The 23,965-nt window shown below is 38.6% G+C and overlaps 1 protein-coding gene across 1 annotated transcript in view; it reads right to left on the bottom strand.

Moving 5' to 3' along the window:
- The window catches only part of COG5 (component of oligomeric golgi complex 5), a 300,018-nt gene extending 281,929 nt beyond the window's left edge, over window positions 1–18,089 (bottom strand). The window contains exons 1-5 of the mRNA XM_059170806.1: window positions 17,934–18,089; window positions 13,314–13,453; window positions 9,582–9,639; window positions 4,012–4,066; window positions 3,843–3,912 (exon numbers count right to left, since the gene is read on the bottom strand). Coding sequence (XP_059026789.1) covers window positions 3,843–3,912; window positions 4,012–4,066; window positions 9,582–9,639; window positions 13,314–13,453; window positions 17,934–18,027 — 417 coding nt within the window. The 5' untranslated portion in view covers window positions 18,028–18,089. The remainder of the gene's footprint in view (window positions 1–3,842; window positions 3,913–4,011; window positions 4,067–9,581; window positions 9,640–13,313; window positions 13,454–17,933) is intronic.
- Between the last annotated feature and the right edge of the window lie 5,876 nt (window positions 18,090–23,965).

The following is a 23,965-nucleotide window of genomic DNA, read 5'->3' as shown; positions in this document are numbered from 1 at the left end:
AGAGCAACTAAAGAGAGTATCCCAGAAATAAACCCACATACATAAAGCCAATTAAATATCGTGAAGGTAACAAAATAATTCAACAGGGAAAGAAAAGTTGCTTTTAAGAAATGGTGCTAGCAATCCATAAAAGAAAATTTGATAATTTGGACTTTATCAAAATTTACAATTTTTGTTTCAAAAGACACTACTTAAAAATGAAAAGTCAGGGGCGCCTGGATGGCTCAGTGGGTTAAAGCCTCTGCCTTCAGCTCAGGTCATGATCTCAGGGTCCTGGGATCGAGCCCCACATCGGGCTCTCTGCTCGGTGGGAAGCCTGCTTCCTTCTCTCTCTCTGCCTGCCTCTCTGCCTACTTGTGATCTCTGTATGTCAAATAAATAAATTAAATCTTTAAAAAAAAAAAAAGAAAAGTCAAGGGATAGACTGGGAGGAAGATTTAAAAATAATTTACTGGGAGAAAATATTTGCAAATCATATATTGTAGCATAATATGTAAAAAAATTAAAAAAAAAAAACAAAAAACTCCTAACTGGGTATTTATCCAAAGAAAACAAAATCACTAACTCAAAAAGATATTTGCACTTCATGCCCAGTGGAACATTATCCACAATAGCCAAAATATGGAAGAAACCTAAGTGTGCACTGATTCATGAATAAAGAAGACATGGTGGACACACACACACACGAATATTATGCAGCCAAAACAAGGAATGGGATCATGACATCTGCAACAATTTGGATAGACCTAGGGGGTATTACACTAAGTGAAATAAGTCAACAGAGAAAGGCAATATCAGATGATTTCAATTATATGTGGAATCTAAAAACAGAACAAACGAACACACAGAAAAATCAGAAACAGACCCATAAACACAGAGAATACACTGATGGTCAGCAGACAGGAGCAGGGTGAGTGAAGGGGAATGGGCAGTATAGCCTTCCAGTTATGGAATGAGTTAATCACAGGGATGAAAGGCACAGCATAGAGAATATAGTCAATGGTCCTGTAATGTTGTTATATGGTGACAGATGCAGCCACACTTACAGTGAGCACAGCATAATGTACAGAGAAACTGAGTCACTATATTGTACACCTGAAACTAATGCAACATTATGTGTCAACTATTCTTCAATTAAAAAAAAAAAAGACAGTAGGATGACCCAATTTTAAAATGCCTGAAAGATATGAATAGACTGAGTAAACCAAAGATACACTAAGGACTAAAAAGCATGAGAAGCATTGCTCAATATCACTAGCCATTTACAAAATGTAAGCTAAAATCTAATGAGACACCACTGTCCACCCACTAGCAGGCCATAGTCAAAAAAGAGAGAACAAGTGTTGGTAAGGATGTGTGGACACTGGAACCCTCCGACATTGCTGATGGAATATAAAATAGTATAGGCCCTTTGGAAAAGAACATGGCAGTTCCTTAAAAAATTAAACAAACTTACTATACAATCCAGCAATTATATTCTTAGAAATCTACCTAAAAGGGAACACCTGGATGGCTCAGTCAGTTAAGTGTCTGCCTTCAGCTCAGGTCATGATCCCAGGGTCTTGGGATTGAGTCCTGCATCAGGCTCCTTGCTCAGTGGAGAGCCTGCCTCTCCCTCTGCCTACACTCCTCCTGCTAGTGCTCTCTTGTTCTATCTGGCAAATAAATAAAATCTTTAAGAAAGAAAGGAATCTACCTAAGAAAATGAAATACATGTGAGCAAATGTTCTTAACAGCATTATTCATAAAAGCCAGTAACTAGAAATAATCCAAATATCCATCAACTGGTAAATGGATGAATAAAATGTGTTACATCCATAAAATAGAACAGAATTCAACAATTAAAAAAGAATGAACTACTGAAGACATTCTGCAACGTAGATACACCTCAAAGGCATTATGCAAATGAACAAAGCCAGACACAAAAGGCAGTATCTTGTACAATTCCCTTTATAGGAAATGACCAGAAAAAGCAAATCAATAGAGACAGAAAATAGATTAGCTACTGCCTAGAACTGGAAGCAGGAATAGGTACTGACGTCTGGAATAAACTGAAGGTTAAAATCTTGCCTTTTGCAACAACATGGATGGAGCTACAGAGTAAAATGTTAAGCGAAATAAGGCAGTCAGAGAAAAACCAATACCATATGATCCAATTAATATGTGAAATTTAAGAAACAAAACAAGCAAGCAAAGTGGGGAAAAAGAGAGAGAGAGACAAACCAAGAAACAGATTCCTAACTATAGAGAACAAACTGATGGTTACCAGAGGGGAGGGAAGTAGGGGAAAGGGGATATAGTGGATGGGATTAAAGAGTTCACTTAACATGATGAAGGGAAAAAAAAAAATACATGAAATTATTTAAAAAAAAAAAATTCATGGGTTGAAATCCTAAACCCCAATGTGATATTAAGAAGTGGGGACTTTGGCAGTGATTAGATCATGAAAGTGAACAACTCACGAATGGGATTAGTTCCCTTATAAAAGACCCGCGAAATCTCTCCTGCCCTGTCTGCCATTTGAGGATACAACAAGAAAATGACGATCTAATCATGATGAGCACTGAATATTACATAGAATTGTTGAACCACTACATTGTACACCTGAAACTAATGGAACACTGTATGTTAAATAGACTGGAATTAAAGTTAAAAACTTAATTATAAAAATAAAAAAGAAAATTATTATCTGCAACCCAAAAGAGAGTCTTCACTAAGGACATGACCAGGCTGGCACCCTGATTCAGCCTTCTAGCCTCCAGAACTGTAAGACATTTCTCTTTATAAGCCATCCAGTCTATGATAATCTGTTACAGCAGCCCAAATGAAGCAAGACTGGCCAATGGACCCGAGGGATCTTTCTGCGGTGTTGGAAGTATTTTCAAACTGGACTATGGTATGACTGGCACACTCTATAAATTAGCAAAGACATTAAAGTAGTTATTTTGACAATATTCTATATGTTCAAAGATTAAGTAGATTAATAGAATGTAAGAAAAGACCTGAATCAAATTTCTACAGGTGAAACAAAAATGTCTGAAATGAAAAATATACTGAATAAGATTAGGGGCAGATTAAACAGTACAGAAAAAAAAATAAGTGAACTTGAAAACAAGGCAATAAAAATTATCACACAGAGAAAAGAGGATGGTGGAAAAAAATGTAGAGAGAATCCAGTGATCTGTGAGATATCCTTAAGATGCCTGGTAAATTTGTAACTGCAGTCCCAGAAGGATAGGGGAGGAACAGAAAAAACATTTGGAAAAACAAAGGTCATAAAAATCACTGAATTCTAATCAAAAACTGAATTTCCCCAAAAAGTACACAAGTTATTAAAATAAGTTATAATTTGGATTCCTTACATTTGGTCACAGCATAAATGTTACGTTTCTTCCTGTTCCCTATTGAACAAATATTTTTAAATTTTAATAAGTTAGTAAATTACTGTATACTATAATAATATGAATGAAAATAATTCACTTGAATAGTCAAGATCTGTATTCTTTTAAACTACATATCTTGGGGTTCCTGGGTGGTTCAGTCGGTTAAGCATCCAACTCTTGATTTCGACCTGGGCCATAATCTGAGGGTTGTGAGATAAGCTCCCCCAACCCCATCCAGCTCCATACTGGGCATGGAACCTGCTTAAGATTCTCTCTCTCCTTCCCTCTCAAAAAACAAAAACAAAAAAACACTGCATATCTTATTTTAAAGCTCTGTAGTATTTTTCCCCTTTACTCTCATACCCCCTTATTTCCTGAGAATTCATTCTCTTGGAATCTTTCCACTTAAAAGAATAAAATGCATAATAAAGTACAAAGAAATGAAAAGTGAGAACCAACCTGAAGTCTTGCGAGTTGTGCAGTCCGGGCTACTATTTTATTGTATGGTTCCACAATTTTTGCTTTCATCCTAAAGGAAAATAAAGAAGTGTGACAATAAAATCATCTTCAAAATATCAATGGTTAAACTTCTTTCCATTCCACTTATTAATGAAATGAACAGCAGTACCTATCGACAGCTCCCTGTAAAGCCCCAATTCTTGTCTGCATCATCTGAAGGACACCTGGGAAAACATAACAGTTTCCATTACTTTACAAATTTACAAGGGCTCCAACTGGGGAAAAAAATTATATTAAAAGAAAAAATCATACATATACACATACCCATATATAGAAAAATTTCAATTTTTTTCTGCCACCATTATAATTTAAGCAACCAGTATCTTTACCTGCACTATTTTTAAAGCCTTTAAGTAGTCTCTTCTCTTCTTACAATTCTTGTTTCACTAAACAAGTCTGACAAATGGAGAGTGACTGCATAAGGAGCACAGGGTTTTCCACTTGGGTGATGAAAAAATTCTGGAACTACATAGTAAAACTGTTGCACAACACTGTAAATGTAATTAATGGTACTTAATTGTATACTTTAAAATGGTTAAGTTTCATGTTCATGTGTATTGTACTATAGTCACAAAAGAAGCTTGAATGCTTTTTAAAGGTGCAAACTGGGGATATCTGAGTGGCTCAGTCGGTTAAGTGTCTGCCTTCGGCTCAGGTCATGATCCCAGGTTTCTGGGATCAAGTCCTGCATCAGGATCCTTGCTCTGTGGGGAGCCTGCTTCTCCTTCTGCCTGCTGCTCTCCCTGATTATGTTCTCTCACTCTCACAAATAGATAAAATCTCCAAAGGTGCAAACTGTAGCCCAATATTCCCTGTTAAAACTCTTCTACAGTCTTCCCTTCACTTCCATGTCAAAACTGAAGTCCACAGCTTGGCCTTCAAGGCCCTGCACCACCTGGAAATGGTGTACTTTCTCTCCAGCACTCAGCTGCATCCCCAAGCTCCTACTAGATAAATGCCACTATTCACCAAGCCTTGGCTTAACAGAAACAATTACTAAAAGATCCCCCAGCTAATTTAGGTTTTCTTTCTATTTTCTTCTACAGCAGACATTTCTTTCATGGCACTGACCACATTAGGTAATTACATATCTGCTTATATATCTGTTTAATATTTTACTCTCTCACTAATCCGTAAATTCCTGGAGGTTAGGGAAAGTATATTTTCATTCATTACTGTGTGACCTGAGCCTAACTCAGACTACTTCCAATGGCGATGAATATTTGTTCAATTAATTATATCCTAGGTAAGTAATGCACATGGATAACAAGGATAGTATCGCCTTACTCTCTATATGAGATGGTTAATTTCATATACATGATGGTTAATTTCTTAAAAATGATTAAATTAACCAACATGATGGTTAATTTCTTAAAACTGTAAAAATATTATCAGGAAGACAGATCTTAAATCTTACTGTTTTATATACCTGAAAATAAACTTTTCAATATTACAGTTTTAATTATTTTGAACTCCACTCTTTAAAACACTTTTCACATTTAACTGGCATAGTTCTGGTTTTAAAACAATATTCTAAATAAACTTAGGTACAGAACTCTGTCATATATTAAATTAAGTAATATTAGAACTAATAAACATTATCAGATAGAATTATGCTTTAGTATAGCACAGTCCAATTTTTCTGCTGGTTTTATGGTTCCTTTACCTTAAACCGCCAGAAATGAACTTCTTTTATTTGTTATCACCATGTCCTCACATCTTATTTTTTCCACAACCTACTCTCAAACAGATTTCATACACACCACACCAAAATCAATCTTATCAAGGTCACCAGAAACCCCCAAGGTGCCAAATTCTATTGTCAGTTATGTCTTTATCTTGCTCAAATTCTCTGAAATTCACGAGTCAAACCACTCCCTGCCTAAAACACTTTTTTTCCTCTGGGCTTCGAACTTTACACACTCTCTGGGTTTCTTCCTATTACATTAGTGGTTCCTCCTCCTCTGCTAGAGTCCTACATGCCAGAATACTCTAAGATTTCATCCTCTGTCATTTTCACTTCCCTGTCTACAATGTCTCTTAGGAACTTCACCTAATCCCAATGTTTTAAATACTACCTATTCAATAAAATACCAGTTTTATATACACACATCCACACATAGGTACACATATCTACAGAGATTTTTTATGTCAGCCTACCTATGTACACACACACACACATGCACACACAAATCTCTAGATCTGAACTTTTGTCAAATTAAGACACCCAAGATAACTTCTGCCCCACCCTCGCCCCATCAAAATTATAATCCTCTCCATTCTAACCCATCTCAGTTATCTATACCATCACCTATCCCTTTTTTCAGACTAAAATCTTAGGAATCATACTTGGTGACTTTTTTCCCTCGCCTCTTTCATCTCCCATCAACAAACCCCATCAGCTCTGCCCCCATTTTATGCCACCCACTTTCCTCTCTCACATCTACCACTCTTACCTGAGGCACCATCAACTCTCTTCTAGTATCTTCTAAACTGGTACCCCTGATTCTACTGATTTCTAAAAAGAAAACTTTTTAGAGCATTAGTCTTATATACCATACTCCTAATAAAAACCCTCCAATGGTTTACCACTACATTTAGAATGAAAAATCAAAATTCTTTTCCAGGAACCTCATCTACAATTCTCTCCTTTATTCATTAAATTCCTCTCATACTGGCCTTTTTTCTGTCCCTCATATAACCCATGTTAACTCCTACCTTCCCATTTATTGGTCTTTCAGCTTACCACACACTCTTCTTCCACTTTTCATGTGGTGGCTGTTTCTCATCATTCAGTTCTCAGCTTAAATGTCATCTTGTAAAAAAGGCCACACCCTCCCGAGTATCCTAGCTAGTAAGGGACTCCCCTTCCTCCAACTAATAAACCATTTTATTTTCTTTGTGGAACTTAAAAATATCTGAAGTTTCCCATTTGTGTATTTTTTTTGTCTGCTTCCCTGCCTTAGAACAGAAGTTCCATAAGAACCGTGACTATCTATCGTTCATAAGTGCCTGGTACCTAACAAGTTCTCAGTTACTGTTTGAGTGAACAAATGAAGGAAGGAATGAGGATATCTCTTTTCAGTAAAATAGCATTAATTAAAAATACCTCTAAATCCCAAATCTACCTGTCTGGAACCTAGCAAATTATCAACTAATATATTTTTTAAAGATTTTATTTATTTATTTGAGAGAGAGAGAGAGCACGAGTGGGAAGGGGGGTAGAGGGGGAGGGAGAACCAGATTCCCACTGAGCAGGGAGCCCGATTTGGGACTCAATCCTAGGACCCTGAGACCATGGCCTGCGCCAAAGGCGGGCAATAAACCACTGAGCCAGCCAGGCACCCGCTCAACTAATATTTAAATAAATAAATAAATGAAAATGAATGGGGGCAACTTTTAATGAAATAGGTTCAATAAATGTACTGCTGAACTATTTACATGGCAAAATTCAATATTGGTGGTTAAAAAGCTGAAGTAGGGGTGCCTGGGTGGCTCAGTGGGTTAAAGCCTCTGCCTTCGGCTTGGGTCATGATCCCAAGGTCTTGGGATCAAGCTCCACATGGGGCTCTCTGCCTGCTTCTCTGCCTACTACTTGTGATCTCCATCTGATAAATAAATAAAATCTTAAAAAAAAAAAAAGCTGATGAAGTAGAAGGTGGGATACTATTCATTTTCAAATACAGATCACGCTTATTTTTCAGGATCTCAACATACTAGTAAGTACTTAGAAATACACATAATGCCAAAATGAATACTACTTCAAATAATCAAATTCTACTAATTTGATTAGTAGAATACTACTAACACTAATTCAAGTTAATACTATTAATACTAATTCAAGTAATTCAAATTTGAATATTTATATTCAAACAATCCAGAGAAGATGCTTAAATTATCAAAAGAACTCAGAGAAGGCAGTCTTTGTACCTTATATACTCATCCAATGGATAGTCATTCTAACTCAGTCTAACCATACATTTTAAGTGTCGTGATCACTGAAAAGCATTTTGGGAAAAACAAGCACATTGTAGACCTAAATGTATATAAAAAAACCACAATGAGAACTATTTCTATTGTGATGATTCACCTACACCTAAATACACTCAGAATCAATGTACTACCAGCCATCCTTATAGGTTTTACAAATTAAAAAAATCACCCCTCATTTATTTTAAAAACAAATCACCATTAAAACAGGATATTATTTACCTGCTTCCAGAAACACATAAAATGATATAAGATTAAAAATAGTTCATTTCCAACAGGAAGTGGTCAGTACTCAGTTTTCCCAAGAACATAGTCTGATATCCAATTAAATATTCAAGTAACAAACTATTATTCCCTCAAATACTAAGTTCTTCATCAGGATGTCTGAGAAACAGTATACATGCTGAGAATAAGTTAACACCCTTGAGTGCATAAGAAATAAGGGGAAGCATTGAAGCATGAAAGCATATTGCATCCCAGAAAGCAATATCCTTCCATGCCAAGAATTTGATCAACATAGGGAAAATCACTTAGTTTTCTTTTAATGTGTAAAGATTAATAATAGTAATCACAACACAAGTGATAATGTAAAACATGTTATTAACATTCCATAAGATGTAGTTTAATTTAATCAAGAGACAATGAAAAATTCATAAAAGATTTATCTAATAAAAAATACTAAGATTCATAAAAATATAAATCCAATGTATTATTCTTTTTTTAAGATTTTATTTATTTAGAGAGAAAGAGGGAGCGCTTGCGCACATGCGTGAAGGTAAGGGGAACAAGAATCTCAAGCAGACTCTGCACTGAGCACAGAGCCTGACTTGGGGCCTAATCTTGCAACCCTGAGATTATGACCTGAGCTGAATCAAGAGTCGGATGCTTAACCAACTGAGCCACCCAGGCGCCCCCAATATATTATTATTCTATTATAACTTCATTGAAAAAAGTTTCAAAGAAAGCCAAAAATAAGGAAAGTATTCAAGCCTACCTCCACTATTACTCACTCTGGTGGTATTGATGTTTTCATTAATTAACAATTTTCTGTTAATTTTACAGAGGCACTAAATATATACCAGGAATTGTTCTAACCATTTTTCTAATTCACTTAGCCCTCAAAATAACACCATCCAGGTACATTTTAATACTCTTCCCTTGGGGGCGCCTGGGTGGCTCAGTTGGTTAAAGCCTCTGCCTTTGGCTCAGGTCATGATCTCAGGGTCCTGGGATGGAGCCCCGCATCAGGCTCTCTGCTCAGTGGGGAGCCTGCTTCCCCCCCGCCCACAACTGCCTCTCTCTCTGCCTACTTATGATCTCTGTCAAATAAATAAATAAAATCTTAAAAAATAAAATGATACTCCTCCTTTTCAGATAAAAGGGAGCCATACAAAGGTTAAATAACTTGTCCATAGTCACATATCTACTAAGTGGCAAAGCAAGGATTTGAACCCAGATAGTTTAGCTCAGAGGTCAATAAAGTTTTTATTAAAGTTTTGTTGGGACATAGTGATAATCATTTACATATTATCTGGCTACTTTCACACTGAAATAGCAGAGTTTAGTAGCTAAAACAGAAATAGTATGGCCTCCAAAGTCTAAAATATTTACTATCTGACGCTTAACAGTAAAAGTTTGCCAGTCCCTGGTCTAGCTCAATCTAATTTATAGTACTTAATGGAAACATACCTTCCAAAGACTCAATACCAGTTGCTTGTGCTAATAAATCTTCATGCCTTGCAACAACCTGAAAATCAAGAATTTGCTGTTGAGTATTGGATATTTTTCTTTGTAACTACAAGGAAGAATAAAGGTCTCTCTCCATAGAGGAAGGCACAAACACCAACACAGAAGAAAAAAATACATGTGATAAGGGTACATTTGAGATGAGTTATTAGCAGAAACAAACATGCTTATAAGTGAACATAGAGCCGAAGAAGTCACAGCATTTTCACCAGCCCTTGCTTTCTTAATGGGAGGTGCAGGTAGAATTGTGCCAAAATTGGGGAAAAAAAAAAAAACAGCTAATTTTTGCAATCCTATTATGTCTTCCTTGTAAAAATGTTTTTTAAACATTAGGTTCTCTTAGTTCTTGAACTTAATTCAGCATATTCTAATCTGAAAACATAACACAGAGTCAGCACCCACCTATCCCTAAACATCTCTCTGCTTTCAGTTTCCCAGGGTCATAGCAAATCCCTTTCCCTGTGCAAGACTGATTTTTTAAATGAAAATTAAAAGAATCTCAAGCAGACTCTGCACTGAGCACAGAGCCTGACTTGGGGCCTAATCTTGCAATCCTGAGATTATGACCCGAGCTGAATCAAGAGTCGGATGCTTAACCAACTGAGCCACCCAGGCTTTTTTAATGTGAATGATCACATCAAAAACCCAAAAAGCTTAAGAGGTAAAGACCACATGCAAGAGATTCCTAGAAACATCAAGAAATCATGAGTAATCATTATTCTTTAGAATAATTCAAAAATCCTTATCATTTTGTACCTTTTCAATTCCAATGAAGAAGTTGTTTCCTATCTAGGCTGGAAACTGAAGCTCCTAGTCAGCAAGGATTCATTCACTGGAACCCCTACTACCTCCACTTTGCCCTGTTTCAGATATCATTGTTATTCTATCAAGTCCCTTTCTACCACAGCCATCTAAATTAACTACTAATTTTGGTTTCCTGTGTCTGTTAAGATGGCCAGAACATGTCTGAATTCTCCCCAGGCCACTGATACAGTCATCGGTCTGTCCATCCTAACAAGACTAAATTTAATCCTCTATTCATCTTTTTTCTGTGTGAAGAATACTTTGAAAATGTTGAAACTCCTAAAGCAAGACTTCCATAAATTCCCCTGCAGCCAGCTGGATGAATTTCCAAGAGATCTGAAGACAGAAAAGAAAGGAATGCTATCTTCTTATTGTCTCAGCTAGTAATGAGCAAGGTCCTGACACCTGAATTTAGAGATGGTTGGAAAAACTGTATCAATCATTCTAGAATTTAGTTACCGGATACCCCGAGCCAGAATTTTAGCAGTGGCATGGGAGGTAAGGGCTGGAGCTTCCAGGCCTCCGCACTGCATCTATGAAAGTAGATCCTTCAACTCAGTTCACTGGCTGACTTCAGAAGCATCCAGTTCTCTGTATTAAACACCTTCCTTCTTTCAATACCTAGAGTGGTTTCTGTTTCCTGTCCAAAGCTCCAACTAATACATACTTCATCACATCTTCTATTATTTTATTCATCTCAACGATATTTAAAACAAAATTTATGGGTTTGGTTAGCATTATCCCGATTCTTCTTCTGCAGAGAAACAATTATAGCAGGTTCAGGGCCCATACTAGACCTCTACTTCATATTCCAAATTACCGTAAGTATAATTTGTCCCCTGTAAGAGATGTTAAACAAACTTTTGGTTTTTACTGATTCCTTCAAAGAAGGTACTGCATGCAAGGAATAAAGAAAATACCAATCATATTACTCAGCCATAAAAAAAGAATGAAATCTTGCCATTTGCAACAATGTGGATAGAGCTAGAGAATATTTGCTAAGCAAATTAAGTCAGAGAAACACAAATACCTTATGATTTCATACATATACAGAATTTTTTTTAAAGATTTTATTTATTTATTTGTCAGACAGAGAGAGAGAGAGAGAGAGAGAGAGAGCACTGGCAGATGGAGGCAGAGGGAGAAGCCGGCTCCCCACGGAGCAAGGAGCCTGATGTGGGACTTGATCCCAGGATGCTGGGATCATGACCTGAGCCGAAGGCAGCTGCTCAACCAACTGAGCCACCCGGGCGTCCCCATATACAGAATTTAAAAAGCAAACATGAACATGGCAGGGGGAGAAAGAGAGGCAAACCAGGAAAAAGACTCTTAACTACAGAGAACAAATTGAGGGTTGCTGGAGGAGAGGTGGGCAGGGGGAGGGCTAGATGGATGACAGAGATTAAGGAGGGGACTTATGATGAGCACTGGGTGGGGAGTATGAGTGACAAATCACTAAATTCTATAGCTAAGACTAATATTACATCATATGTTAACTGGAATTTAAATAAAACCTTGGGGGAGAAAAATAAAATAATAACCATAAAAAAACAACAACAAAAAAAAAGGAATTTCAGGTGGCTATTATAAAAAGCCACCCCTGAGAACCCTAGGCAGAGTTAAGTGCATTTTCTCCTGCTTTTATGAATGCTTCCTACTATTCTAAATAAAACAGGCATCACTTCCCTGTCATTATTTCTCTCTGTATCTGCCACTGGTCTTTGAGTCCTTGGAGAGCTGGGAAATATGTTCATTTTTCTATCCCCACAGCCTAATGTGAAACCTGACAAAGTATACAACTAAATGTGTAATTAAAATACATAATATATAATCACAGTTAAAGTGACCTTAGAAGTCATCCCAGTCCTAAGCTACTCTTTCAACTGATAAAGTACAATATAAAAAATTTAAATGAATACATATCATGTTATAACAGATCTAAGTTTCCTGGTAAACAGTCCATATACTTATGCATTTGTTCATTCATTTAAATATTTATTAAGTGCCTACTCTACAAAAGCCAAAATAGGAAGTATACTATAAAACTCCCTATAAAATTACAGAATTAGGGCGCCTGGGTGGCTCAGTGGGTTAAGCTGCTGCCTTCGGCTCAGGTCATGATCTCAGGGTCCTGGGATGGAGTCCCGCATTGGGCTCTCTGCTCAGCAGGGAGCCCGCTTCCCTCTCTCTCTCTCTCTGCCTGCCTCTCCATCTACTTGTGATTTTTCTCTGTCAAATAAATAAATAAATAATCTTTAAAAAAAATTACAGAATTATAGAAAAGGAAGGAACCTTTAAGATCTTCCACTATAATCTCTTCCTCCTTATTCACTCCAACCCATTTAATAGATTTCCTTTTTTAAAAGCAAAACTCAGAGACATTAAGGTACCAGCACAGTTAAGATTGGGAACCATCTCCTAATTCCCCATATTGTGTTCTTTCTACCACAAACTTGTCAACTTTCTAGAATTTCAGCAAATATTACACTGTTTCATAAAGTGGGAAGTGCCAATGGGAACACACCAATTTTTCCTATTCACACTGTTCTACTTCCAAAAGTCCATTTTCTATTACTTTTATCAAAGGCTTCCATTTTTCACCTACTTATATTCACTGCACATCTGTTAAGGAGATGAAAGCAAAGTATGAACAACAGCTTTTGGAGAGATGGGTACGTTAGTTTTTCATCTAACGAAAAGTAGTTTATAGAAAACTTTTCAAAAACATACTTTGAAAAATAAGCCACACTGGTAAGTTACACATTTGCTCATTTAAATATGCCTTTAGATTAAATAGTAAAAGTATTACAAGTGATAAATTATTTTATCTTTAGGTTGAAGAATCCAGATGATCCAGAAGATTGGCAATACCTGTAGGTGTAGTTCTTTATCCAACTGACTGATTCCTTGGGCAAGTTTTGCTAGTTGTTCAGCAATTACGGCTTGATGAATAGACTGGGAAGTATAAGTCTTTACATCAAAGTCTTCATTTAAAAAATCCCTGTAACACTCTAGGGGGAAAAAATAAGGAAAAGTCTTTCATTGTTAATTGCACTGCACTAAACCACAGATAACAGACAACAAAACCAATATAGATAACATACTTCGACCTTTTTATACACTAAGAACTGCTGTAAATGGGAAGAGAGTGGTAACATTCACTGAGAGCTTACTGTAGGCCAGGCACTGACCCATACACTTTAAACATATTAGCACTTTCAACCTCACACAACCCTGCTGGAACTATCATTTCCCCCATTTCACAGATGAAGAGACAGGTAAAGACAGGACACGCAACTTGCCCAACCTGTCTGAGATACGAATGCAGGTTGCAGAGCCCACAGTCTGAACCCCTATATTACACTGCTGAAAGTTAACTTTTACCAGAGAGTCGAAAGGAACATATAAGAGTAGAAGACTAAAAATTAACTACTAACCATAGCCTTTAATGCAAGAATACAAGGTCACTGACAATGACAACAGGCAAATTGACTATATTTGACATTTATGGTCTCAAATATCTCTAAATCAATGCACAAATGCTGTCATAATAAAATGAATCTGGAATTTTTATAGAAATAGGCAAACATAACTTTCAGGTGTTACTGAAACTAAGGATTTATGGTTGAAATAAGTAAATGGAAAGACAGCCTATGTTCAAAAAAGACCCTTACTAAACACAAAAAAAGTAATGATGCTAGATGTTAAGCTATCTTCCAGTACAGAAACCCAAAGATCTGTGGGTGAAAGTCAAATGGAGAGAATTAATAGTTAAAAATCATTATGTAGAAGTGAGCTCAGGGTAGGTAGAAAACCACTACCTTCCACCCATGTGGGAGATACAGGTAAAACTACCCTGACAGAGATTGTAAAACTAACCGGCAAAATGGAGTCCCTATCAGACAACTTCTATTGTCTCTATCCATATAATGCATGCTCCATAAGGGCAAGGACTTTGTTTTGTTTACTCCCACATCCCTAGAGCCTGAGCAATGCCTGACACATGGCAGGTGTTCTGGACCAGTTGAATGAATAAATTCATCTATATATGACCTGGAAGTAGCATTCTGCAAAGAACAAAGATTCATTCTTGATGAATCTCAAAGTGAAAGAAAAACTACTACTTTGGCCTTAATTCTGGGAGTCCCATGTCCTTCCAGTTTGCCAAGGAGTTTTCAGGATTAAAGATCCTGCAAGGCAGCCAAGTGGAGAAGGCTACTCCAAGAAGAAGGAAGGTGTAGAGGCAGCAAATGCCAGAGCGTATTTTGAGAAAGAAGGGCAACACTGACGTCAGTGTGTCTAGATCACACTGCTGGGCAGAAGGGGAAAGAATAATAGGAGTTGAGGTTCCAAAGGAAGGCTAAGGGCAATTTAAAAAGAGACTGGTAAGACTTCTAAAATGTTCAGACTATATCTCATTAAGGTTAAAGATGAGAAAGAGCACTGTCAGCTTTGTGTTTTAGTTTCTGGCAGCAGAGCAGAGGATGACTGAAAAGGGATTAGTCACCCAGTGATGTGCTGGAGCTGCCTCATATTGGCTCCTGAGAGCCAACAGTTCAATTCTCAGGAACTGTGTGAGCTAGGGGACATCACATGTAGGCATCTAAAAAATGACCAGGTTGAAAGTATTTATACCATGGAAACTGGCATACACTACAAAATCAGGGCTTTTCCTATTGTATCAGAAAGGTGGTTTACCAGCACACTCATGTAATAGAGCTGCCGAAGCCAGCAGTAGGGTCCTCTGTTAACAGCCCAAGAGACATGATGAAGGCCTAAGACAGTGATCCTAAAAAAAAAGAAAATGACTAAGTTGACAAATATTCGGACACTATAATGTGTAGGACTTAGAGACAAGCTGAAAATGGGTGATTAGGTAGAGCAAGAAGTATAGGGATGATTCCCAAGATTCTTGACTGAGTAACTGACACAGGGAATTCAGCTTTGCATTAAGTTCGACCACTAGGCATCTTTGCATAAAGATAAAATTGATCATATTGCTGCCTCCAAGGAACTCATCATCTACATGGGGAAAAAAGCACATATTTAACTAACCACATACAATCGATGGTAACAGAGAAGGTTAGAGGAAAAGGGTAAAAAAAAGTGAAATAATCCCACCTTTTCACATGTAGCACCTGAACTATTTGTTCATATGTAACTTTTGGTAAGTAAAACTAATCGTGCCTGTTCACTATCAAGATAGAAATGTCCAGTAGACAGTAATCGTATAGTTTAGAAGAGAGGTAAGGACCATGTATGTGTGTATTTGTATACAACTATATTAATTTTGAAACCTTGAAAAAAATGATTTAGGAATGAATTTTAGAATGCACAAAAAGGGAAATGGAGAAGACTGAGTTCAGAAGCCAGACAAACACCAAAAATCTGGAAGTAGATGGGGAAAATGAAAGCAATCAAGGAGACGAAGGAACGTTCAGAGAGAAAGAAAAACAAGAAAGAATGGCAAGGGACGGTTTAGAGAAAGTAAGTGGTAAGTGGCATCAAAGATCTTACAAAGATCAAACAGTGAAGGCTGAATACAGGCCATTGGACTTGGCATTTGAGGAGTGATTGTCCATCAGAAGAAAAGTCATATAATGCTTCTATTTTACAGTTGTCTCATTCCCATAGGAGGTGTATCAGAAACAGCCCACAAATTATTCCAACTATGCATCTGCTCACCAACCCTATCAATCCTATCCTCTACCAGTGGCAGATCCTGTACATACTGAATCACTATTACGGACAGAAATGTTTAATATTTTAGGAATGTTGCAGAGAATGGGTGAAGTGAACCACTGAATTAGGGGCAAACTGAAGATGACTAGCAATCAAAGAAACTTGGAAAAGAGCACTTAGAGAATTAGGAATTTTTTTTTTAAGCACACAACTCACAAGTCACATGAAAAGAAATATTTCAAGAAGAGTCAAACCCCTTTTTACAAGTTCAAGTAAGGTATGAATCAAAAAGTATCCATTTGATTTAATCACAAAGAGGTCATTAGAGACCTTGGCAAAGAGATTTCAATGGCATAGAATGAAGGTGACTGGGTCCTTGAGGAGACAGGAAAAAAAAAAAGACTCAGAACACAGGAGGAAGACCATCCTTAGAAGCAGAGATTCCGTCTAGAAAGCCTTTCTTGACAGTTCGCTAATCACTCCCCATTATCATCCTCCTCTGTATTGTTTGGCTTTGTACACAACGCTGCTATCCAGCAACACTATATTAGAATGCTTAACTTTACAGCTTACAAGATTATTATCCTTTACTAAAATGGCAAGCTGCTTGAGGTTGAAAATTGCACACATATCAGGAGTTCAAAACTTGGTTAAATGGAATTTAAATCAAGATACAGAGATGCACTGGACAGAGATTCTAACCTAGAGAATCTAACACAATCAGGTTCAAAAACACCTCATCAGAAAGTTTTGACAAAAGTATATACATTATCAGAAGGCAAGGAATTAAGGGCAATAATATGCAACACTCAGAGGAAAACAGTAATTTAGAATGTTATTTCATTCGTTTATAACCTACTTTGATCTGCAAATGTGTGCATATACTTACTGTGATGTTCATTAAAAAGTGTGCGCATACGCTTATTGTGATGTTCAATTATAAAAATTTATTCTGCACCCACCATAAGAAAGGTACCATTATTAACTGTGCAGTAAAAATGCAGTTCTACAATATAGCAGAAAAAGTCAGGCACACAAATTATTTTCAATACCTGGTGGAACGTGATGGCAATTAGGGAAGAAAATTAAGAACAGATGAGAAGAACTGTGAACTTTATTCTGAAGGATAAGAGATTCGCGGCGTGTTAACTGAATTAATACAACTTAATGTACTTCTCAAATGTCCTATGTTTAACTTATTTCCTACAGTTTTCCTCTGTCCAAAACTATCAATAAATTGCTATATTCAATACATATGGTTAATCCCTGCCTGAACTAATGTTCTGAACTCGTCCCCATGCATGCTTGTGGATAAACGCCTTGTAAAAAACTAGGCTGCGAGTGGGCCACCTGTGTAACCCGAGAATTTGTTAAGAGAGGGATGCTTCCAACTCCACTTTAAAATGAAGCTTTTTTTAACATTAAGAGCTGTCATCTATCTGTTCTAGGTCTTTCACTCTTCATGGGATGCAACGCTTTCTCCAATTGCGGCTGTCAACCTGGGTCACCGGAGTGCGGCAGTCCCAGGACTTCAGAGAAACCTCAAATGCAGGAAGGGTAGAGTTGAAATGAGGAACAACCAGAAATTAAATGTCCCCTGGACACACGGAAGGAAAGGGGTCTGTTAGTCTCTGGAGAAACAGGTTGGCGAGGCCAGCACCCAGACGCCAGGGGGCCGGGCGGGGGGGAGTGGTCACGTCAAGACCGGAAAACTTTCAGCCAAGCGACGGGTTGAGTCTACCACCCCGGTCCAGGTGCGGAACAGGACAGTCCCCGGGCCCACCACCCAGCCAGACCCAGACTCCTTACCGTCCTGCAGAAGCTCCCGGACTGTCGCTGTCACCGCCCCAGAGCCCAGAGCCCCTTGGCCAGCCACAGCGACGCCGCCGTCACCACCTTCCATGTTGGCAGGTGCCTGGGTGATGGCGTCAGCAGCCGGTTCGCCCCGCCCGGGTGGTGACGCTGAATGCCGGCGCCGCCGGCTCCGCCCAGTCCGCGGCTCCTGGCCAGCGTGGAGAATCGGCTCAGCGGCAGCAGCTGCACGAATCCCGGCTGAGAGCAGCGTGGGGCCCAGAGCTGGCGAGCGCCCAGGGCCTGACGCGCGGGAGAAGCCGAGGTCACGGCGCCGTGCGCCGTGTCCTGTAGCGCCCCTGGGCTAGGCGTCGTTCCACCGGCTGAAGAGAAGGTGGGCGCGGGAACCTGGCAGAAGCGCTGATCTCTGTGCAAGTATTTAACCCGAGAACAGGGGCCTCTCGAAGGAGGCTGGACAGGAGAGCGGAGGTTTCTGGGAGCTTCGCTTGCACTCCACAGACACAGCTGGGGGAATTAGTAACTCCCCAGCCTTTTCTGTCACACGCCTTGGCTAATGGTCTTGGGGTAGAGGCTGGCGGGAAAGCTTGGGAAAGAAAGTTGCGGGAATGAATACTAAAGCAGAGTTAGGGAGAGCCGAAGGTTGGTGAAGAAGGAAGACTGAACCAGGAAAAGACAAGTGGACTCAGTCTCTGCCCCCCCCCCCGACCTTAAGCTTTTCCTCTCTCTTGCTCTCTTTTTCAGCCACGTGCTATGAGTGATGCCAAACTTTTTCCTCTTACAAACTGATGGATTTTCCATATCTCAACTAACAGTATTGAAACGGTCAAATCAAGTTAGTTCCCGTTGTCTTCTCCGCTAATACAAATTCAGTTAGATTTCTCCCAAGATGAACACTGATAATTTATCAGGTTAACCACTCTTGTGCAAGAAGGTTAATCATTCCTACTTAAATAGAATCTGTAATACAACTTCCCCTGTACACCGAGAAACCAGTTTTTCCTGATTCCGGAGCTACACGGTTCTCTGTATTCTGGTAACAGTATTTCAACAAGGTGCTGTAATAGTACTTTGTGCATTTAATACTCATAATCACTCAGGTAAGCATGTCTTTTGATACACTGTGCTTTCTCTTGACTTTGTCTCGGGTTTTTTCCTAGTATTTTTGGTCTCAATCAGGTTTGTCTAGAATTGTTTCTGAATGAGTCATGAATTGTTCAGGGCAGCGTGCTCAGATTCACATTAGATTTCATTATCCATAATACACAGAATTTTTTTTTCAAAGATTTTATTTATTTATTTGTAAGAGAGAGAGGAGCGAGAGTGAGCACAGGCAGACAGAGAGGTAGGCAGAGGCAGAGGGAGAAGCAGGCTCCCTGCCGAGCAAGGAGCCCGATGTGGGACTGGATCCCAGAACGCTGGGATCATAACCTGAGCTGAAGGCAGCTGCTTAACCAACTGAGCCACCCAGGCATCCCAATACACAGAATTTTTAATTCTTTAAGGATAAAACTCATCTTGGGACGCCTGGGTGGCTCAGTTGGTTGAGCAGCTGCCTTCGGCTCAGGTCTTGAGCCCAGCGTCCCGGGATCGAGTCCCACATCGGGCTCCTTGCTGGGCAGGGAGCCTGCTTCTCCCTCTGCCTCTGCCATTCTATCTGCCTGTGCTCGCTCTCTCCCCCTCTCTCTCTCTGATAAATAAATAAAATCTTTAAAAAAAAAAAAAGGATAAAACTCATCTTTGAATTGCGGGATCTTTTTCTTTTCTTGGCTTTTACATTAGAAGATTCTAGAAAAGTTGTGTAATACTTGTTCATTTCATGAAAAGATTTGAGCCCCAGCCATACCTACCAGCACGAGTTTACAAATGAGACTCAATTCCTGTCTTGTCCCAGAGGAGCTCATAGGTAAGGTAGAAACCCATGTAAACAAATTGTACCAGGTGCTTTGCAGTTTATGGGTTTGTTTATTAAGCTTAACTACAGATTGAAATCACCTGGAGAGCTTTAAAAACCCACTAATACCTGCATCCTAAGCCCAGAGATTCACATTTAATTGGTCTGGGATATGGTTTGAGCATCCTCATTCTTGAAAGCTCCCCAGATTATTCTAATGTACAGCCAAGATTGAAAGCTACTGATTTATTCATCAAGCAAATACATACTGTGCGAGGCCTTTGTGCCATGTACTGGAACTACCAGGAATGAGTAAGAATGAAATTGTTTCTGCTAAAATTACTAACGACCTAGTTACCATTAGATGCTTTTTAGTCTTTTCCTTACTAACTTTTTTGCGCTGTTTAAGTTGCTTATCCCCTCCGTCCTTGTTATTTGCCTCTTTTCAGCTTTTGAATCTCGCTCCTCAGGTTTATTCTTCTCAGCTCCGGAATTCATCTCTCAGTCTCCTTTGTGTTATTCTTTTTGTCTTTTACTTAAATGTTGGTGCTCCTAAGATTTCTGGCAAAATATGTTATCCTTAAGTACTTTGTCCATGTGATTAGTTTCAACTGATTACCTAAAGGTAAAAGATTTTTAATCTTTATATCTAGCTTTTTCCTGAGCACCATATCTGTATAAGCAGTTGTGAGGCATTACCATCTGGAAATCCCATGAGCTCCTCAAATTCAATGTGCCCAAATATGAACTTATGTTTCCCTACTAAAACCTATTGCTCCTCATTTTCTATCTCATTGCTTAGAATTGCCACCCACCTAGCCTCTAAAGCCAAATGTATACACCATCCTAGAATTCTCTCATACTGTAAAACATGCACTGTCCTGAAGTAATTTCCACTTCCTAAATATCTCACCAGTTTATTTCTAAATAGCTTCTAAGTGTTTCTCTTTTCTTATTCCACACATCAGACACTTTATGCATTGGTTTACTACAATAGCCTCCTTTGATATTTTGCCAAAAGCCCTACCCCCTTCATTGAAATCTTTAAATCAGAAATCTAATGTCATCTTCCTGCTAAAGTTATTTACAAATACACAAGGAGAGACCTACAGCCCTTAAAAAATCTTTGTATGAAAGTATGTCATATGCCCATATTAACACGTTGGGGGCACATGAAAAATCACCTACAAAGGTGGGAAAATGGTTAAGAACCAAGGCCCTGCAGTACCAACATGGAATGTAAGGTCCATGATTATCTAGGCTTTCTCACAACCTCTTCTAATCTGCTCAAATAACACTGGACTACAAATGCTTCACTCTTCAGGTGTATTTCATCAAACATTTTCAAGCGACCGGTTTTATATGTGTTGCTCCCTGTAACAGGACAGTTCCCCATCTCCCACATCTGTCAGCTCAAGCTTTCCTTCCTCCACTATTGATGACTTCCCTCATTTCTCTAGACAGTTATTCCCACAACACTTAAATTGTGTACAAGTGTATGCATGAGAACTACCATTTTGTGCATGTCTAACCAATAGATTTTTAAAGACACAAATGTTTTTCCACCTGTATTCCCAACATGTAGTAAGAGCTTAATATTTGTTGGTTGATTAAATACGTGTCCATGCCCTCAAAAACTCAAGAAGAAACGGACATGTTATTATTAAACTCTATAAAAGTAATTACAAGTGCACCTGGTAACAGGAGAGCCTAGGGTGTAGCGGATAAGTAACATCAGCTCTATCTGGGATTCAGAGAAGAGGTCAGAGTCATCAGAATGGAGGATTATGAGTACACAGACTAAGGCAATGAAGATATTCTCAAGATTTAGTTAAAGGTACTACTTGGTTGACACACTTGAGGGGATGGAGGAGTGGAGGACAGACCCCAGGTTTCTTTTCTTTTCTTTTCTTTTAATTTAATTTTATTTATTTGACAGAGAGATCACAAGTAGGCAGAGGCAAGCAGAGAGAGGGGGAAGCAGGCTCCCCGCTGAGCAGAGAGCCCGATGTGGGGCTTGATTCCAGGACCCTGGGATCATGACCTGAGCTGAAGGCAGAGGGTTAACCCACCGAGCCACCTAGGTGCCCCAGACCCCAGGTTTCTAATTTGAGTGTGTAGAGTTGGCATAATCAGGATGCAAAAATGCAAAAGAGAAGACACAGGCTTGACTCCTGAAAAGGAACTGCCTTTCTCTTCCATATTTTTATCTATGTATGTGGCCTTACATTGTTCTTTTTTTTTTCTTTAAGGTTTTATTTATATGACAGACACAGATCACAAGTAGGCAGAGAGGCAGGCAGAGAGAGAAGGAGAAGCAGGCTCCCCGCTGAGCAGAGAGCCCGATGCGGGGCTCGATCCCAGGACCGTGGGATCATGACCTGAGCCAAAGGCAGAGGCTTTAACCCACTGAGCCACCCAGGCGCCCCTGGCCTTACATTGTTCTAATCATAAATTTTTACTTTAAAAAAAGAAGTAAGGGGCGCCTGGGTGGCTCAGTCAGTTAAGCATCCAACTCCTGATTTCAGTTCAGATCATGATCTCAGGGTTGAGATGGAGCCTGGCCTCAGGCTCTGTGCTTAGCACAGAGTCTGCCTGTCCCTCTTCCTCTGCTCCTACCCCTGTTCCCTAGCGCTCTCTCTCAAATAAATAAATAAAGTCTTTAAATAAGAGGTAAAAGACCGCATTGGTCAGTAAAACTAGCTTATTTCAACTCTACGTTATACCTATAGAAATGGAAATTAACTAGTTTATATTTAGATTTTAATAGTACTTTCTGGATTAGCTAAACAGATAATTGCATGTTGAGCAATTAGCTCTTCCTAACGTTTGCCCCATATCTGTTACTAAGTTACTAAAGCTAAACACTGGAATATGGAAAGCAACCAACACTATGAAATGACAGGAATCTAGGTATAGAAAATTTAAAAACATTTATGAACTGTAACTTAATCACTTGTACCTCTTTGAGTATAAAAGTGATTTACTGGAATGCCTGGGTGGCTCAGTTGGTTGAGTGGCTGCCTTAGGCTCGGGTGGTGATCCCCGTGTCCTGCAATCGAGTCCCACATCGGGCTCCTTGCTCGGCGGGGAGCCTGCTTCTCCTCTGCCTCTGCCACCACTCTGCCTGTGCTCACTCTCTCTGACAAATAAATAAATAAAATCTTTTTTTTTTTTTAAAGTGATTTACTGTGCAATTATATGATTATAATTGAAATTTTTACTAGATGAAACCACACTTAAATTTTTTTAAATAGAAGTTTGCCTTCTGATTCAGATGCAAAGAATAGAAATTGCAAATAAGAATAAACATAAAATAGGGCGCCTGGGTAGCTCAGTGGGTTAAGCCGCTGCCTTCGGCTCAGGACATGATCTCAGGGTCCTGGGATCGGGTCCTGCATCGGGCTCTCTGCTCAGCAGGGAGTCTGCTTCCTCCTCTCTCTCTCTCTGCTTGCCTCTCTTCCTACTTGTGATCTCTCTCTGTCAAATAAATAAATAAAATCTTTAAAAAAAAATAAACATAAAATAGACTAGTACATCATTTGATTTGCTTAAAGTAGTTCAATTAATGCCATTTAGCCTTCCTGCATAAAACGGTATTTCAAAGTGCCAGACGTACATAGTCTTATATATAAAATTATTCAAATTAAATTTTCTGGTTTGTCAATACCAAACAAAGTAACATGGAAAATTTTAAACGTAACATGAAAAAACATGGTATTCTAAGAAAAAAAAAAACTTGTAGTTTTCCACATCTTGAGCGTTTATTAATTTGAGCAGATAGTTAAGTATATAATAGTGAGTTAAGTATATAATTTGAAACTGAGTGTTTGACACGAGCAAGCATAATTTGTACCAAATATAAAAACGTGATGATTTCACTGTACTAAAAACTGTCAGTGACTTATGGAGATAGGATTCTGTAGTATCTTATTTGATACTGTGAAAGAAGCTAAAAAGATTCCTGAGCCCAAAAGCATGACAAAAAAAAAAAAAAAAAAAAAAAAATCTTGGCATTTGAAAAATGCCAAAAAAAATCTGGGCAATTGCAATTGTTAGAATGATGGGAATTCATCTAATGAAAGTAATTTTTCTCTATGCAAACTGTCTTTGTCAGATTTGAAGTAAATCTGTATTC

Source organism: Mustela lutreola, chromosome 4 (assembly GCF_030435805.1).
Source record: "Mustela lutreola isolate mMusLut2 chromosome 4, mMusLut2.pri, whole genome shotgun sequence".
Taxonomy (NCBI): Eukaryota; Metazoa; Chordata; class Mammalia; order Carnivora; family Mustelidae; genus Mustela; species Mustela lutreola.
This window is presented reverse-complemented; position numbering and strand designations above follow the sequence as displayed.